Here is a 19,064-nt window from a genome sequence, read left to right on the forward strand (position 1 = left end):
CCCTGTTGTCCCAGTGCCTGAGCTCTTCAAAGCATTGCTGGGGCCCACGAGGCAGCTTTGGAGAGCAAGATGGGGAGTGAGCTCCAGCTGACAGCCTGGAGAGACTGTCTTGTCCCTCTGCCCCAGTAGGGCTGAGGTTCTAGTATTTTCTGAGCATTCTCAATGACAAGAGGTTTTATAGCTCAGAATCAGTGCTTTGAACTCTATTTGGAGGAATGAGGTGGTGGGTAAAGGGGTTGTTTGAGGTGATGGACACTAGATTAAGTTCTCACCTGCCAAGGAAGAGGTTTCACCTGGTGCTGTTTGGGCTTTCAGTCCTTCTGAGCATATCCCCCCCAGCTCATGGTGCAGCTGCACTTTCTGCATGGGGAGGTAGAGGATGATAGGCTGCAAGGAAAAATCTTTGGAAAGATGGGATCCCTCCATCTTGCTGGTGAAAGAAGTAAATAACTTCACACTTTTCTGCCCTTTGTCACTCCACAGTGCATTTGTCCCGTGCAAAATAATTTAATTTGGTGCTACTGTCAAAGAACAAAAAATAGCAACAGGAATTTTTGGGGCTGGGCTTCAATTTAGAGGCTCAAAATGTTTGTGCAGAGTTGGAAATCCTTCCTTGCCCTTCCCCCTCAGCTGGGCACTTAACATGGTGAAGGAATGCTTGATACCCTGCCTAGTCCTCAGGATTAGTAATTTACTTTGTTGTCTGTGTTAATCTAAAGCCCCTGACGATGCAGCAGAACTTCAGCCAAGTTCCTCCTTGGAGGAGTCTGGGAGGAGGGAATTAATGTGGTGAGTGTAATGAAGCTCTGTGTTGAAAGGGGTCATTGTCTGTGACCCTGCTGTCCTGGAGGGACCAGGCTGCCCTTACCCTGCTCCATCAGGTGGGCAGCTGGGGGGAAACCCACGGTCCCACTGCAGCCAGGAAAAGTTCTGAAAGCAGCTTCCCAGCTAAGCCTGGCATTCCCTCTGCTCCTGGGGCCTGCAGGGCTGCAGTGATTTGCAGTGACTTTTGGTGACTTGCTCTCCAGAGGCTGAGAAGAGATACTTTCTGCCTCTGCTTGTGCTGGGCTCGTTTGTGGGAGATGTGGGTGCACGCTGTGTGCTCCAGGAGTGGCTCACTCCTCACACCTGACGCTTGCAAAGTCCCTTGCAAAGCACTTTATGCCTCTACCCAGGACCTGATCCCTGCTCAGGGTTCTGCCAAATGCTTCTCCCACCCCAACCCCGTGCTGGGACAAGCTCACACCCTTGTTGTTTTCCTTTGCTGCTAATTTGTGGTGGTTTATTTTTCTTCTGTGCTGCAAGAGGTACTGCCTGATATAACCTAACTCTGACAGACTCCTGATAGCAGCTCCCTCCCTCCCTCCTCATTCCCATTCATCTTGTGGCTCATTTTGAAATTGCCATTATTTCATCCCTCTGGGGCACCAGCTAAGGCTACCCTGATGATGGATGCTGCCAGACCAGATGCATAAATATTAAGAAAGCGGAAAGAGCCAGACCTGCAATTCTTTTGTGCAGAACAGTGATGAGGATGCTGTTCTTACAGCTGACCAACACAACTGCAATCTGAGCTCCAGGTTTAAAAGGCTGTAGATGCTGGTTAAACTGAAGCTTTAACTGGGATTAACCAGCTTGTGGTCAGGCAGAGAAGAAAGCATGCTGGTTATACTGGAAGTTTTTACTAGACTGCTACTGGGTTTCTTTAGGACACTGGGCTGGTCTCTAAATGTATATTGTACCTTGTCTAAATTCTGATGCTGGTAGTGCAAGACACTTGTGACTAGATATTTGCATAGTTTTCTGAATCTTGACATGCAAATATTGGACCCTAGAAATGATTATGCTATCAGTCTGGGGTGTAATGCTTGTAGTGCAGTGTCACAACTCACTTGCCTATGTGCCCACCTTAATACATCTGTATGGGATTGCCTGGAATTGCCAGAGGTTTGGTGCTATCAGAAATATTCAGATACTGGAAGAACAAAAAAATCTTGATTAATGCTGAGTTAGCTGTCTCTCCTCTAATGCTGTTTCCAGTTCAATGGAAGTCTTGATAATGGTGTTTGATCTGAAGGCCACAGACTTATTGATGGTCACAGATCAAAATACCATCCCTCCTAATAAATTATGCTTCTCTCTTTCTGCTAAGAGGTGCAGCAAGGAACAACATCTATAAAAGCAAGGGGAAAATCTGAGCAGTCCCCAAAAAGACTCAGCACCACCCCTCAGGGTAAGAGCCAACAGCATTGAAGTACATTTCCAGAAGGGAAATTTGGGAAATGCAGATTTGATGCTGTATCTTTATTTTGGACCCCACAGTACAGCAAGGCTCGTGGTGTTTCTTTTCCTTCTGTCTGCATCCTTCTGCCCATCTATCCCAGCTTAGATCAGATAGATCTTGGGGAATTTGAGGATATGTAGCTCAGAAACAGTATTGAAAAGGTGCAGGATATTCTTCTTTATGGCCCAGCATTGCAGCTAATAGTGCCAAAAGTTTTTGATTAACTAAAATCAGCTTAATGTTCACAGTCTCCAAAACATCACCTCTTTGTTATTATGTATGAGCACTGAGAGCACAGGCTGTTGGTGTGGTCACACAAAGATCTCAATAACCCTGCACCCAATGCCAGCTGAGAAAACTGACATTTGGTAAAATCAGGGACTATGAATGTAAAATAATCCTCATCTTGCTAAAGGTGATCTCTCAAGATTTGCATGGAGTATCCTGGTGATATTGCTATGCTTCCAAGGATCTCACTTTGTCCCTTCTCATACTCATCAGGAAAAAAAAAGAAGTTCATCAGTTTAACATTTTCCAAGATTATTAACTTTCAACAAAAAAAATGTGCAAATTACCTTCCTCTGTTTAAAACTAACAATCAGGGCCCATTATATTCCCATGGCAGGAAGCTTGAAAGACATCACATTCCAGACCGTACAAAAAGCTGTCTGAAATTCCAAAATTCCTCACTTCTCTCTACACACTCCAGCAAGTCCAGCTATTTGTAGAGTTCACATGTTTCCTGAAGACGACAGCTTCTGCTTTGTGGCAACCTGTGAGCATCCCTTAAACTCAGATGGTGGATCAGAGCAGATTGTGTGGTGCTGCCCATCTGCCCATTGGATGCCCAGGCTTACTTTTTAATAAGAGCAAGGAGCTGGATGTAATGTCATGCAGTCATAATTCTTGGCAGTTGCTATGGTTCATATGTTTATTGGAAGATGAAGCTTTGGAGCATTTTTCAGATGTCTTTATGCTTCCTGCTTCAGTGCTTGGGGTTTTTTTCTCAGCTGAGCTCTCAGGGTCCCAAAGCCTTGTTTATTAGGGAAGGAGCCATGTGTTCAGTGGAGTGTTTCATGGGGGGAGTGACTATACTGAAAAAAGGTGAACAAGTCCAGGAGCACCTGCCTGGGTAGTGCATATTTGTAAACTTAGAGGGTTTTTAGGTGTTCTGAGAAGGGCAGGGAGATAACTTTTCCCATAAAAGAGATGGGTATGGAATTTTGGGGCTAATCTGAGCGATGTAGGATTCTCCCTTGGAGAGAAGGTGAGTTGTGTCAGACTGACCTGGGAGAAGGCAGCACTTTCTGCTGTCTAAAGTGGACTGCAATGAACTCATTTATCAGCTGTTTAAGGGTTGGACTCAGGCTTGGAAGCACAGCTTGAAACAGAGGAGATTATAGGACAGCTGGAGTCAGGGGAGAGTTTCTAGCTGGTTCATCCACAAAGCTTCCTTGTACCACATGCTGTCTCAGCCACATGGACACCTTAGGAGAAGGTTCCAGGAGTGCTGGAGGAAGTGTGTCCTTCCCCAGTCCTGTTGTCCACTCCCTGTGCCTTGGCACTGCGTGTTCAGCATCCCCGTTCACCTAAGTCAGGCTGGCAGGTGCTCCCAGCCAGGAAATGAGGGCAGTGCTCCTTGCTGTGCAGTGATGAGGGAGAAGAGATGCTCCTGGGGCTTCACAGCTCTTGCTGTGGGCTTTGGAAGCTGCAGGGAGGATGATTTCCGGGCTTTTCTGGGGCAGCCCTGAAATGCAAAAGGCAAGACTCACAAGTCTCCCTCATTTCTTCTTTTCCCATTGCTTCCATCTCAATTTAGGATGTAGGAGAGCAGTAACAGAGGATGCTTGGAACTCCCCCACTCTTACAACCCCAGCCTCCTAAATAAGCAGAGTAGTGCTGGAGTTTCCCCTCAGGAAGGTGACATGGTATAAAATTTCTTCTAGGACAAAACTCCTTCTTTTAATAAAAGTCCCATTTGAATAATCAAAGTCACAGAGCTGAGATGCAACTGGCCCATGTGCCCAGGAGAGCGTTTCAGAATACTTTTACCCAGCAGTTGTTCTGAGATCAAACAGACTTGGCATTGCGCTGTTTCCTGGATAACACGCCGTCATTATTTATTCATCTGAATCAAAGTGCTTGGTGTTTTCATGCTATCAGTTAGACAGAGCCATATCGTCTGCCTCCCCTTTTTTTTATTCATTTGTTGTGTTTCAAGAAAGTTTTGAAGCTGTTGCAGTGGGAAATCCATAGCTTAAGTGGCAGCTTGCTCATCTTTTATTTATTTTTGTAATAATCCCGTTGCTACTCATTCAAAGCTCCAAAAGATACTTGTCCTCTGTCAAAAGTTTCATGGATGAGGCTGTAATGATGACTTCTAGAAGAAAAGCATGTTTTCCTGGCTTTGAATCAGTATTGTCACTTTTTTTGCTTTGTGATTTAAAGATAAAAGGTGTTTGGTCAAAACCAAGTAATTTCCAAATTCATTTTTATATTTAGATTAAGATGACTATGGGGAATTCCCAGTGTTTTTCATATGTTTTAAAAACACAGACACAGGAATGTCAAGCCAGTGGGAGAACCAGCTATGGGATGTGATTAGGGTGTTTTCTGGCCGTTTCATTTTTGGAGAGAAAGTTCCCCCCCCCCCCCCCCCCCCATGAAAAATGGTGATTTCTCTGATAAGTCTGTTCCCTTTTCAGTTTGGAGGCTTCTTTTTTTGCAGAAAGAAATTTGTAACTCAAAGTAGACGCTCTTTACTTAATCGCTTCTCTATTGGAAAAGCATTTTTCCATAGAAATAGAGTTTCAATAGGAAATTTGCAGTCAGCTGTTCCACACGACAGGCAATGCTGCTCCCCCTTCCCCTCCAAAGGGTGGTTTCATGCAGAACCTGCACTTCTGCAGATCCATACCGTTGCTGTGGTTTTATAAGCACATTTCCCTGTTTTGAAATGTTTTCCTGTCTCCTGTTTTTGTATAAAACATCTTCAGAAAGAGGGAGGATGATTAATTGGAAACTACAGAGGAAACTACAAAATCAATTGCACTCAAAGAACTGTCTAATGTAGAAACTAAACAAATAAAAAACCCCGGAGAATTACATGGTTTTTCCTCTCTCCTTATTCAGTCATCAGGCTCTTAACTGATACTTGGAAGATTTTTTTGGCATTGAACCATAACCTTTTGTATTTCACCTTATTGGTACACAGCTGCACATTATCTGTGAACACAGCAAACAATATTACAAAAATAGCTGAAAACTATCTTGATGGACTGCAGAGTTATTGGGACCATTTACACCAAAAGGACTTCTGATCCCCAAACTCACTGTGCTCCTTTAGAAAATTAATCCGTAAGATTTTCTGCTCATAAATAACTGTGAAATGACTGAACTTTAAAACATAAGACATCTTCTGTGCTAAACCTCACGGAAGAATAATCTCTTGATAAATTTAGTTTTAAAGTAACGGAAGCATAGATGATTGCAATTCTGTTTTTAGACATGCGCGGTAAAACTTTTCTATTCTGTTTGTAGCAAAGCCAGTTTAAGTCAGAACCTCCAAATGAAGATGAGGGTGTGAGAACAAGCAGGGTCAGTGTGGTGAACAGCTCTGGCCCAGGGTTTGGAGGCAGCTTTGTGAAAATGAACTGAGATTGAAGGGAGGAGAAAGTGCAGAGTGAGATTTGAGCTGGTTGGTGCTGATGGCATCACCAGTCACATCAGAAAGACTGGAGGAGCAGGGCCTGTATCTCTGCTCTCTGTCTGAGCCACCAGAAGCAGAGCTCACTGAAACCATCCATGATCATTCTGTGATCATTCTGTGTGCACTGGGTCAAACAGAGGCAGTGATGTCTGTGCTATCCAGGCCATACCTAAATAACAGACACAGGTAGACCAGGCAGCACTGAGGTGTGCTTTGGGTATGTAAGGAGAAAGGAGTTAAGATAAATCAGCAGAACTCTTCTGTTTTTAGCCACTGTGAGGCTAAATGTGAAGCATGTGAACTGGGATTTCCCATTACTTTGTTCATGTGAGTATTCAATTTCATTTCGATTCATCTGGGAGAATCATAAATTGTGAGAATTGAGAGGATCAGTAATGCCTTTTAATGGTCTGATCTCTCAAGCTTGGTGTTCTTCTTTCTTGGGCCTCAGGGCTGGCTTGCAGGCTCTCCTGTGAGTTTTGTGATGCATTTTATACAGCTCTCTTTGCCAGCAACATCCCTTCAGGGGACAGAAAAGTGAGGCAGAAGTCAGAGTTGATGATTTGGAGGTCTTTTCCAGCCTAAATGATTCAATGATTCCAAGTCATGCTGAAGCCCAAGGCTGCAGTGCAAAGCTCCAGTCTGGCCTGCTGTGACCATGTCTTCCAGGACATCCTTCAACTTCTTTGCTGCTCAATGACTTGGAGAAAAGTGAGAGACACAATTTCCATAAAAGATGGTCAGGATTAACCTTGTCTGGCTGCCAGGTGCCCACCAAGCTTCTCTCTAGCTCCATCCTCCTCAGACTGGATTAGCCCACCATAGATGGTTATTAAGCAATCTTATATACACCAAACCTACATAAAGGATGGTTAATAGACCCTTGGAGGGTCTGAAATATATCCTGGACCTGGGGCATCTGTGAAATGCCATCCAAATTTGCTTTTTTTCTTTCCTCCACTTCATTTCTATTTTCTTTGTCTGATGGTAGAGATAGGCTGGGGTCTAAGACAGGTTTTCTAGAGTTAGCAGTTTTGAGAATAATTTTGGAAGAAAAGTAGAGACAGGGAAGAAAATTTTGGGGCCAGGCTAAACATTAATGTGGGAAGAGAGGAACAGTGCCATCCCACTTGTTCTGTTTTTTAAATCATTATATGCTTTGTTACGTTCTGCAAGACAAGCCCAAGACTGGAGTAGGAGAGTGGCTGTGAGCTAGGACAGATGTGCACTTTCAGCTCTGTTTTGGATTGTTTCATTGTGATCTCCTAGGAGTCATGGGTGCCACTAGCCCACATTTCACTCTACTTTAAAAAAAATTACCACAAAACAACCTCTGCCCATGGAAATGCACAATCCAGATCTTAAACAGCCCTTGAGTTTGTAGAAACAAAACATAAAGCAGAAAATATTTTCAGATTTGTTAGTCTGTGGTGAGTCTGAGAGTATCAGGATAACCTGCATGACCCCGTTTCTGGGAACAACAGGGTTGTCATTGACTAATTAAATGTACCCCATTTGTTAAAATTGAAGATCTATATTATGTTCTAAAGTGATTGTGTGCACTGGAAAGCTGTTGTAGGGTTCGCCACGCTCTGGAGTGGAACAGCCCAATGGTCCATTCCTTCACCATCATGTGGCTGGAGGTGTCTGGTCTCTGTTTTTGAGAAGAGTCAAGGCAGAAGGAAAACTAACACACATCACCCACCTTACATCATATTCCACAATGTTCTGAATTTTGGGGGGGCATCTCTCAGTCCAGATGCCCGTGCTCTGTCAGAGAAAAGCGGACATGCAAACGTAGACAAACAGTTCACAGGCACCTACAGGCACATATCAACACCAAAATGTTGGCGTCCCAATAAACAAATTGAATCATCAGAAGCTTTTCTAGGGTCTAAAGCATAGTTTATCTCTCTGAAGTAGACATTGAAAACAGGAGAGATGACTCATGCCCTAGCAGTGCCTATTTCTCCCTGAATGTGTAACATCCTGCGCTTCTTTGGTTTGGCTAATCTATTCCAATCCATCAGAGAAGCTAAATTTTAGTTGATTCATTCTATTCTGAGAATATGAGGCTATTTCACAAGAGTTGCATGTCCAGTACATATATTTCTTTTAGTCAAAAATATCTAGAATACATTATTTGCCCTGTCTAAGCTTAGGAAATACACTTTAGGATGGATAAAGATGCAGATGGATGTGGAGAGGAGCATGCAGTACTTGAATCATTAGACTTGTACATGGCAGATTAAAAATTAACAGATCTGATCAAAATCTTCCATTGCCTTGTCAAATTTGTATTTTTAGTTGAAATTGTCTTGAAAAAGCAAAAAAAAAAAAAATCTGAATGTTCATGCAGGACATTCTGCACCATTGTAGGACCCTGTCAGGGTAGGTGCTGTTATACCTCATAGACATAATGTCACCTGGGGACTCTTAACCACAGTATTTATATATTAAAAAAATGCCCTAGGGTACATTACCGTGTCCCACAGCCGTAGGGAGGAGGAGAGAAGATCCAGCAGGCAGGAATTGTGCAGCAAGATTGATTTATTTAATTATTTTACAAACTCTTTTATAGACTTTTTTCATCATAGTCTGATTGGAAAAAGGATCAGCCACCCCTTGGGGTGATTGGCTAAAATCCTAAAACATCCATTGCCAAAATATTTTCCTACTATACCATAAACAAGACTTCTCAAGGTTGCAGGTGTTTGGTTGTTTACAGAACTCTGCTACCTCTTCTGTGAGAGAGAAAAGTCTCTCAAGGGCTTAGAAAATAGCAAGAAAATCCTTGCTAGCAGCATTTTTGTATCTACATTTATATATATCTAGGAAGAGAATAGGTCAAGATATTGGATGATCTCTCAGTGGAATTGCTGTTTATCACTGCTATTAGTAATCACAGAATTATCTCACAGAATGGCTTGAGTTGGAAGAGACCTTAAAGATGATTTTGTTCCAACCCCCCTGCCATGGGCAGGAACATCTTCCACTGGACCAAGTTGTTCAAAACCATGTCCAACCTGGCCTTGGTCACTTCCAAGGATGGGACAGCCACAGCTTCTCTGGGCAACCTCTTCCAGGGCCTCACCACCCTCACAGGGAAGAATTTCTTCCTAATATCAAATCTAAACCTACTAATTTTCAGTTTAAAGCCAATCCCCCTTGTTCTGCCTCCACATGTGTTTGTCTAAAGCCCCTCTCCTGCTCTTGGAGCCCACTTTAGGCACTGGGAAGTTCTACAAGTTCTCTGTGGAGCCTTCTCTTCTCTGGGGCTGAACACCCCCAATTCTCTCAGCCTGTCCTCATAAGAGATGTGCTTCAGTTCTCTGACAATCTTTGTGCCCCTCCTTTGGACTTGCTCCAAGAGGTCTAAGTTCTTCCTGTGTTGGGGGTCCCAGATGTGGATGCAGCACTCCAGGTGGGGTCTCACCAGAGCTGAACACCTTCAGCCTGCTGGTCACGCTTCTCACGATGCAGCCCAGGACATGGTTGGCTTTCTGAGCCAACCAAGTAATGAAAAAGTTGTTTTTAGGAACAGTGTTGTTTAGGTTGTTCTTTTTTCTTACAGGAAGTGCAAGCAAGCTCCCAAATGATGGAGCTACTGCATTTTCCATTTAGAAAACACCCTGCATTGGTACCATCATCCGATATTTCTCTTTCACAGCCCACTTGATGTATTATTTTCTGGTTTACTCATTGACTGTTTGGTCCCGTAAGCTAAATTAAGCAAGGAGCCACAGCAGGGTTTGCAATACTGGGCCTCTGTTGTATCCTTCCAGTGCATTGTGCCTCAGGCCCATCTGACTATTACCAACCACTCGAGCATGCACTGTTGACACATAAATGCATATTTGGATGTAGCCTGTTAGTAAATGCAATGTCCCCAGCAGTTTTGTTTGGATGATTATATTATTGCTAATTAACAGAAAATGTCATGACTTTTGGAAGCGAATTGTTGGTGCAATGAGTTATTTACTCTGAAAAATTCTCCCATGTAAAAAGATGAGGAAATTATGCAGGGGAGAATGGGAGGAATGCTTGGGATTGCCACAGGGTTCTCAGAAGCGGGAGTCTCATTGATATCAGTGGGACATAGCCAAAACCACTCCTGGTAATGTGACGTACTCGTACACCTCTAAAATCGTCCACGTTCACCACTTTTTAAATGCTCCTCATCATTTGCTCAGATGCACTTTGGGTTTTAGTTAGTGTCAGGAGAAATAAAGTTTAATTCAGCTAACCTACCAGCAAAATGTAGTAGCTGCAAGGCGGCAGTCTTGGTGATAACATTAAAAGGCTATTAGATATTTAAAAAAAACAATGAAAAATCCCTGGCTGCTCTGCCTCCATGTTTCTGTCAGACTCATTTACATAATGGTTTAGAGCATTATGTAATTCAAATCAAATCACTGTCAGTCAGCACCAGCATCCATTGCATCTTTCCATGGAGCTATGCCGAGTGGCTGAAGTAAACTTCTTTGAAAGGAATGGCAGAAATCAAATAACTCTGTCTCTCTGATGCCAGGGGTCTGACCCACTGCCTATTGCAGTCGCACAAAATATTCCCCTTGAATGACATGATCTGAGGATTGCACCCCCAGAACCCATGTAAGCTCTTAACTCTGATTCCTAAACTTGGCAAACAAACCCAGGCAGTTTTCAATCGCAAACAGGCAGAATATCCCTCCTCTCTGGACAGCAATAATCTCTGTCTCTCAGGGGGGCGGGGGGATGAAATCTCTTCCATCAGAATAGAGGAGCCACCAGCTTTATCCAAATAGTATTGTCAAATTTACAGTGCACTAAATAATTAATCAAATCTTCAATATATCCCAGCAAGCATCAACTTCCTGGTAGATTCCCTGTTATCCTTCCTGAATCTATCACCATTACCAGGAAAGATAATTTTGCCATTGCACTTCTAAATCTGTGCCTTTTTATTTTTTTTCTCCTTTGTATTTTGTTGCAAAAGCAGTGAAAATGCTTGCTGGTAGCTGGGGCTCTGTTAACACCAAACACTATCCAAAACCCTCAGACAGAGAGCCTCCATCCTTGTCCAGGGGCACCTGCCATCATAGACAGAGATGCTTTGCATGGGACAAAGAGGAGAATAAAGTAGTAGTGACAAAATCTCCCAGAATTGGTGCGAATGTCACTTGAGAGTTATCGCTGTGGGCAAGGACATGTTTGTGCAAAGGTTATGTTTGCTTGGAATAAAGTAGGTGGGAGGATAGGAGAATTTTCTTAGCTAAGGCATAGGAAAGGGATAGAGGTGGATGGAGAAGGATGGGAAGCTGGGTATGTTGTAGGAGTATGGAGAAGGTGGAGTTCAGTGAAGTGATTATGGAGTGAAGTGCTATTGCAGACTTCACCTCATATTAGCCAGATGCAGGAGGGGGACCTGCCACTTCCCACAGCTTAACTTTGTATGATTTGGGTCTGTCTCCCCCAGCCTTTCACATCCAGTTTTTTCTTGACCCTTCACCTCAGCCTCTTTTTGTTGCTGTCACGTGAAAGAAGGAAAACCTAAATCGCTCTATTCACTATTAAAAATGAAGTTTAGTTATTGTGTCATGTTCGTCTCTTAATTCAGTGCTACCATTGTGAAAGAGGCCCTGGCTTTGCTTACAGAGTTTCATCCATCTCTCTTAATGTAAACATGTCAGTTCTGATGATTGGCTTTTATGAGTCTGTTTGTTTTCTGCTGATGAAATGTGTCTCCATAAGTTAGATGGGAGGGGATCAGGAAAGCCTTACCTATAACTGTGGTGATACATCAGGCAGCTTTCGGACGTGGCTCCTTCTTCCCTGGGAGCATGCAGCCAAGACTCTGCTGTCTAGCCTAAATCTGCCTTCTTTCTGTGGCAGCCATCCCATAACAGTACCAGAATATATTTTAATAGCTGTTTTACAGCTTCCTATATCCGTCTTCATGTTTTTACAAAACACTCTGTGAATAAAATGGACCAGATTTGATATCTTTTATTCATGTGAGCATTCAAAGCACCTTACAGTGTTAGCACTGCATATTATGTTTGGCACAACATGGAGTTCTCCTGTGGATTTCTTCTTTCTTGTTCAAAAGCTAGTGACTGCATCCTGAGCTGAAAACATTCCTCTTTCTTGGTGGCTCTTTCCAAGCTCTGTTGGTTCAGAGTAGCAAAGGAGAAATCTTTCCCTGGATCTGAAGGCTGTGTAGTTTATAGTAAAATAACTCTGAGGCCAATTTCTAGTTAATTAAAATAGACATGAAAACCTATTGGGTGCAAGGAATTTTAATTCTCAGCAAAATATAGAGATGTGCATTGGTAACTATGATGTGCTGCTTCCCTCTTGCTTATTTATGTCATTTGGTTGCAGCATAATTTGAAATAAAAACACCTGCAAAGAAAGCAGAATATTTTTAGCTCACTAAAAATATATATTTTATCATAAGAGAAGACTTAGTGCCAGTATTTAATTCTTGGCATAACATTTGTCATCCCCAAATACCCTTTCAATATCGGGATGAAATCTTCTGAATTCATTTCCTTTTAGCACATGTTGGCTTTCTGAAGACGTTATTTTTTCAATAAGTCATTGGCAATGTCAGAGTGCCATGATTCTGATGAGTGAGGAGCCAGCAAAACTCATTAAACTGGATTTAAAAGAAGATACTGAGTAGGCAGAGCTGGTTGTGATGAGAGGCTTGTGGGTCTGTGACTCTGAAGTTTTGTTTTGGACGTTTTGTGCTGTTTTGGTTTTGTTTTTTGTGCGTGTGAATGCAATGAGTTCTCTTACATATTTATTTCTGCCCCTGGTCAGCATCCATGGTGAACAACAGGGCTTGTTTTGGGAAATGTGTTATGCAATGTCATATCAACCTGCAGGTTTGCCTTGTGACATGGGCAGCAAGAGGAGCTCCGGCTCACATCTCCTCCTGTGTCAGCTTGGGCAGGTTTCAGCACTGTGCTTTGCCTGGGAGAACATCAAGAGCTAAACATTTCAGCCATTCCCATCAGATTTTTGTGGAATACAAAAGTTTTCCCCTGCAGACCAGCCACGGGAGCCTGCCTGGTCTCCACCAGGCCCTGCATTCTCCAGCACCCCTTTTTGCACCTTCACCTTGGAGGTCACCCAACAAGATGTTTCTGGATGAACAAGCATTTGCAGATTGCCTTCACAGGATGCAAAAAGCTCAGGGTTTTCCAGCTCCCTGCAAGCTTGGTTACCTTCTGGGCCATTAGTTTAACACCTCAATTACACACTCTCTGGTGTTCATGCTCTGGTGTGAAGGTGCTCTTTTTAAAGAAAGCATTTCTAGACAAATATTCCTGGTCCTAAAAGATCCATTACGCAGGTGTGACTTCCTTGGGCAGAGCTGTGCTGATTTATGGCAGCTGAAGATGTGGCTGATTATATGTGTTAAGAACATGTACTATGAAAACAACCATTGTTTGTGGTCTTGAAAAAATGATGCCTGTTGGAGAAAAAAGAAACAAACCAGATATCAGCTTAAGCAGAAGTAACAAGGGTGTTGTGTAAAATTTCAAGGACTGTCTTGATGTGAGCACACAGGCCCTCAAAGTGTGTGCTAACAGAAACAGAAATTTTTCAGTTAAAAGAGAATTTCCCATGACACCTCCTCACTGTGGAATGTGAACTGTGGTATAAATGTAAGTGGATTAAGTCTCAAAAGGCTGTTTGTTTGTTTGTTGTCAGTAAAATTATGAAGTGTGTCTCAGTCACCTAGGCTCTCTTAGCTTCTTGGTCTTTTTACTGAAAGACTTTATTTGATCTGAATTAAAAACAGGAGTTTTCCGTGAAGCCATTACTTCATGGTTGGAATAAAACTTCCACGCAACCCCATATCAACTTATAGTATTTTTAAATATGATTAAATGTTTGTGCTTATGTGTAAATTTATGTGTATGAATTTGTTAATCTAGACCAATGACGTTAAATTAGATGTGTCATTGCTCTGTTCTTTATTTCCCTAGCCTATTATTCTCATGTTTTTCTGTGCTCTGCAGGTCAAAGGAAAATGCCAAAGAGATTATGTGGAAAAGGAGTGTGTGTGGGGGAAGGATGACTGTGCTCCATGTAGTCTCAAACATTGAAAAGAAATCCATCCACATTACTGTTCTTTTTACCACAGCAGTTAGGAACACAAAATCTTTATTTAGTCACAAACATTCCTTAAAGAAAAGGAGAATTTAGGGCTCTAGATTAATATTTTATAAGATTTTGGACTAGCAGAATTGCAGTGGGAACATCCCTGTCCCCAGCCCACGTTTGGTAGTAGCTTTCTGAGTGGCATCATGGAAATGACTAGAGGTAAATGAGTTCTACTCAAGATGAGCATGTCACTTTCACAACGTTGGTCTTCCAGTTTGGTTCCTTTATTACCATTGCCAAGTGTCTGAAATACAAACAAGTGAGTCCTTGATACAACAGGGAGATCTGCAGGACATGGAAGTGATGTTCTGAGAACCTGAAAGATTTTTTGAACTGGAATGGCTGAAGCCCATGCCAGCGAGGCTGAAACTGCAATGGAAAACAGCATTTATCTTTCTGAATAAATACAGGTGCTAGCAATACCTAATTTGTTTGCACTGCTCTCACTTCTTGCCACGCTGAAGAAAGAATTCATCTTGGGGCTTTATTTTCATATGCATGTTTTGTTTACATAACCAGCGCGTTTTATCAACAACAACCGATGCTAACTGAAAAAGCAAGAGGGAAATTTTCACTCTGTGCATGGTGATATCACAGAAACAATGTGTTTGAAGCCTTGTACTGCAAAAATATGCCTGTGAGGAATGGAAAAATCCAGGCTCATATTGTAAAAACGTGAGTCACAACAGCTATTATCTCTTAAGAAATGGCATTCCAGCTCTTTGATTCAGTCATTGATGATTTCCCTTTTTAACTTGTGGTGCTTTCTTACCCTTTTAAGAAACATCTGGGCTAACCCTGGCTATTTGTAGCAATGTTTGTAATTCACAGATTAAAAGAAATTAGACGTAGAAAGGACCCGTGAAATTATTTTGTCCATTTCCTGAAAGCATATGAAATTGAAAAAGAATTGTGCTATATATATATATATATATATATAAAAATGTGGAACTTTAGCGTATATACAATATGAAGACAAAAAATGTCATGAATTATCAATTGTAAGAGTGCTGAAACATACTTTTTTAAAAAGAAAAATTAAATAGATGACTAGCAAAAGCACTAATGAAATTTGTGTAGGATTTTCCAGTTCTTTCTAGGCAGCTACCTTTCTGGAATTTGTAGATAAAATTGAAAAGGTCTGGTTTTGACCAGTTTGAATTTGATTCAATTTTCTAATAAGAGAGAGCTTTAAGCAAAAATAATTCTCGTTAGAAAAAAGAATTAAAACCTCTGATGCTGATTAGGTTTTTTGGGCTATTTTATCTCCCTCACCATCCCCTATCCTTCTGTTTCTCTTTTGTAAAGAAAACTGAGCAGTTCTGTTGACAGAATGGCTTCTCTTGGTAGTCTTTAAGGAAGTCTGAGACTGTAAGGACAAAGCACACAACAGCAGAGGATGAGTTTCTTTAGACTGGTAGCCTGGGAAGAATGTTAAAACAGGACAAGCATAAGCAGCCTTTCTTGCTTGCACCCAGGTTCCTGAGTCAGAGGTGATGCCATGAAGATTTTTTGCCTTTTCTTTTAGACCCCTGTTATACCTTTTTTACAACTTCTGTATTCTTCGTGCTTTTTGCCTACATTCTTGGACTTGTTTGTTAAGCTGAGACTAAACATTTTAGAAGCTTCATAGCCAGGGATCAGTGTGCCCCAGAGCCCAAGGTCCTCTCCAGAACACATTCTGTAAACTCAGATAGAACCATCCAGGGGAAGGTTCCTTGGGGAGGGGGGCTCACTTGAGCCTCTCACTGGGGAATCTTTGATAGATCTGCTAATTAGTAACACCTATAATGTTACACCAGATCTTTTAAGGATGTGCATTTTGTGGGGTGCATTTTGGTGCATTTGACCTGGATGTGTGCACCTAAGGATCCTTAAAATAAATATCAAGGTAAAATCCCTTTTCCCCTTCAAGAGTGTTTGACTCTTGATTTTAAGACCAGGAAAAGGCATCAGAGGCAGCAACTTTGTGTTAAAACCATTTATGGACCTTTTGCCACTGCTCTGTGATTTCATTCGAAGTTTCTCCACTCATATTATTAGGAAAAGGAAACAGTCATTCCCCATTCACTGCCTTCACAGAGCTCATGATCATGTGGACCTCAACTAGCAGCCCACAAGGTTCTCCTCTCTGGTTTAGAGACCTCGTCTGTGCTCTTCCAGCAGTACTGATCAGCCACTGGCTTTTGTTGTCCCCTTCAGCACTGAGACAGGTTTCATTCTGGAGAAACAAAAATGGAAAGGACAAAAAAACTTGGAGAATTCTCTGGCCACCTGTACTGATGTCATTTATAGAAAGTGAAATTCTATTTGCTTGCACTGGTGCTGAGTCACAAAGCGTTGAGCGTAAGAAACTCGATTTGTGGGAAGGCTTCTGATTTCCTGTTTTTCAGGAGGAAGGGGCTAAAACAAATGACATGGAGGGGAGAGGGGAAAGGAATAAGGAGAATAAATCTAACAAAAGAAGAATATCAGAATACCCCGAACTCCAGGAAGGATAATTCATTTTAGCCCTGCTTGTTCAAACCAGCACTAGTACAGAACATAATGTACAAGCTTCAGTAAATCATTCCTGTGTGATAGACTGTGATCAATGACAATTTAATGAATTCATTTTAAAATGAAGTCAGAATAGGAGAAACAGTAGTTATTTGAAAGCGTCCTTTACTCAGAGAAATTGAGTCAGTAAATATGCTATTTGTCACGCAGAGTCCAGTTAGAGTCTTGTTTGCTAACAAAAATGCTGTCATCACAGAGCCTAATAGACACAAACTATCTGGAACTATCCATTGTAAGTAGACAAATACCATGTGAAAGCAGAAAACAGCAGTTGTGCCTGAACAAAGAAGGAGATCCTGCACACGTTGCTGAATGAAAGAGGGTAGCCCACCTCAAAATCTACTATTTTGTTTGTCACCAGAGTGTATTCTGATTGAGTATGAATGGCCTGGTAGTGGCAAAAATACAAGGTCTGTGTTTCTTCTGTGAAATGAGTTTTAATTGTTGCGGTGTGAGGGCTTCTCTCGCTGGAAAAACATGCCTCTAAAGTCACTTTAAATTGCAAAATATGGCTTCAGTGAACTTGGATGGATTTGTGCAGGCTACTAGAACAGGGATAAGCTTCATCCTTTTTCAAACAGTAGTTTTACATTAATTTTCACAGCTATCCATGTTGTTTAGTGCAGATACAAGAAGGCTTTTTGTTCGGCTGTGCTTTTCACGCTTGGTTTTATTCATGTGAGTTGAAGAGATGTGGCAATTCTTACTTGTTTTCATTCAGGCAGAGACTGGAAGTGTTAACATTGAAGTAACATCAGGACAAGATGATCAGACTTCACAGGTTTTGGTTAGAATCGGAGAAGAAAAGAATAACTTGAGCTGGAAGGCACAAGGATGATCAAGTGCAACTCCTGGGTGTTCAAAATAGTGTTGGGTGAAAGGAGCCTGGTTTTCATATGATGAACTGGCAGCAGTGGCTATTCAGCATCTTGGAGGCTTGGCATGCTCTTGTGAAGGTCCCAGAGCTTTTCCAGGCACATTTGGGCTTCCAACATCTTTCAGATTGCAGGGCGTGGAGGAAAAGAAAATGCTCAAAAGTCCTGAGAGATATCTTGAAGATGGTATTTCCTATCCCAAAGGAAAATGAAAATTATGATGCAGAAGCCTAAGACAGAGATTATGAAGAATTTTTATGGGAATTAAGAATCTAAACTTGACCCTTCACTCTTTAAATTTGGAATAGAACAGCTGGGGCATTTTTAGATTTTGCATCATGTGGCCAGACATCGGCTGATTTAAATCTGCCTTGCAGTCATCTTAGGAACATTGTTCATCCACTCCCAGAGCCGCATTTTCAAAAATGAATTAGGAATCCAAATCTCTGTGGCTTTCAATGAAACTTAAGCTTGTGTGAATCTAAGTTACTTCTCAGTTTGGATTTAGGATCCCAAATGGCTGAAGAGCTGAAGGATATTCCACAGTCTATCCATAAAATCTATTTAGCTTTCATCATGTGTGATTCCTTATTGAAATTACAGTTTCAGTCATTTTTGTTTTCTTGGGTGTTCTATTCACCATATAAAAATAGATGAGGAGTTTCCTGATAATATATAACAAGTTATTTGGGGGTTGAATTTGGGGGGTTTTTTTCATTCTGATGTCTTTGTTCTTCTTGCGTTTCTTGTGCCACTAACTTTTGGTAACTTTTTAATTTCAGCTGTTTCCACTACTAGGAGTAAAGACCAGTAAAGACAAAGCAGGATGAAAAGATGGCTGACTTCTTGTTACCACCGGGTACTAACAGCTTCCACCGGTTCACGCCCGAGTCCTTGGCTGCGATCGAGAAGCGAATTGCGGAGAAGCTTGCGAGGAATGCCAAGCAGGAATACAGAGAGCAGCTGGGTGAGGAAGAGAAACCTCAGCCTCAGTTTGATTTGCAAGCTTGCAAGAAGCTGCCTGATATCTATGGGACTGTTTCTCCAGAGCTCATTGGGGAGCCCTTGGAGGACATCGACCCTTTCTACAATGATCATAAGGTGCGCACCAACCGTCCGTCCTGCTCCTCTGCCTTTGCTAAGCATGACCACTGCTTTGAGCACTCTGGTTTTTATCTTTCTGCAGCCAGTAAAAGTATTTCTTTCCCAGATTAAGGATCAGAACGTTGGCATGAGCAGGGCTCCCAGAAAACATCTAAGCAGGAGGGCAAAGAGGGATAAAAAGCATAATTTAAACTTGTGTGTTTTCAGATAACCCTGAGTATGAATATACAATATCTGAAATGAGCAGAGCAGTAGCTGAGTTAATTTAAGCCAGAGGTTTTTATCTGCCCTATCTTGCCCTCTGCATGAGCTGTGACTCTTCACAGGTCTGTTGTTTATCACTTAGGCCGCTTAATGTTAAGGGCTTCTG

The 19,064-nt window shown here is 42.0% G+C and overlaps 1 protein-coding gene across 1 annotated transcript in view; it reads left to right on the forward strand.

The window, feature by feature from the left end:
* Positions 1-19,064, forward strand: part of LOC138106188 (sodium channel protein type 5 subunit alpha-like) — a 215,865-nt gene that overhangs the window by 22,393 nt on the left and 174,408 nt on the right. Inside the window, exon 2 of the mRNA XM_069006337.1 lies at positions 18,373-18,691. Within this exon, the coding sequence (XP_068862438.1) occupies positions 18,425-18,691 (267 nt within the window). The 5' untranslated portion in view covers positions 18,373-18,424. The remainder of the gene's footprint in view (positions 1-18,372; positions 18,692-19,064) is intronic.

The sequence above is a fragment of the Aphelocoma coerulescens genome, chromosome 2 (assembly GCF_041296385.1).
Source record: "Aphelocoma coerulescens isolate FSJ_1873_10779 chromosome 2, UR_Acoe_1.0, whole genome shotgun sequence".
Classification (NCBI taxonomy): Eukaryota; Metazoa; Chordata; class Aves; order Passeriformes; family Corvidae; genus Aphelocoma; species Aphelocoma coerulescens.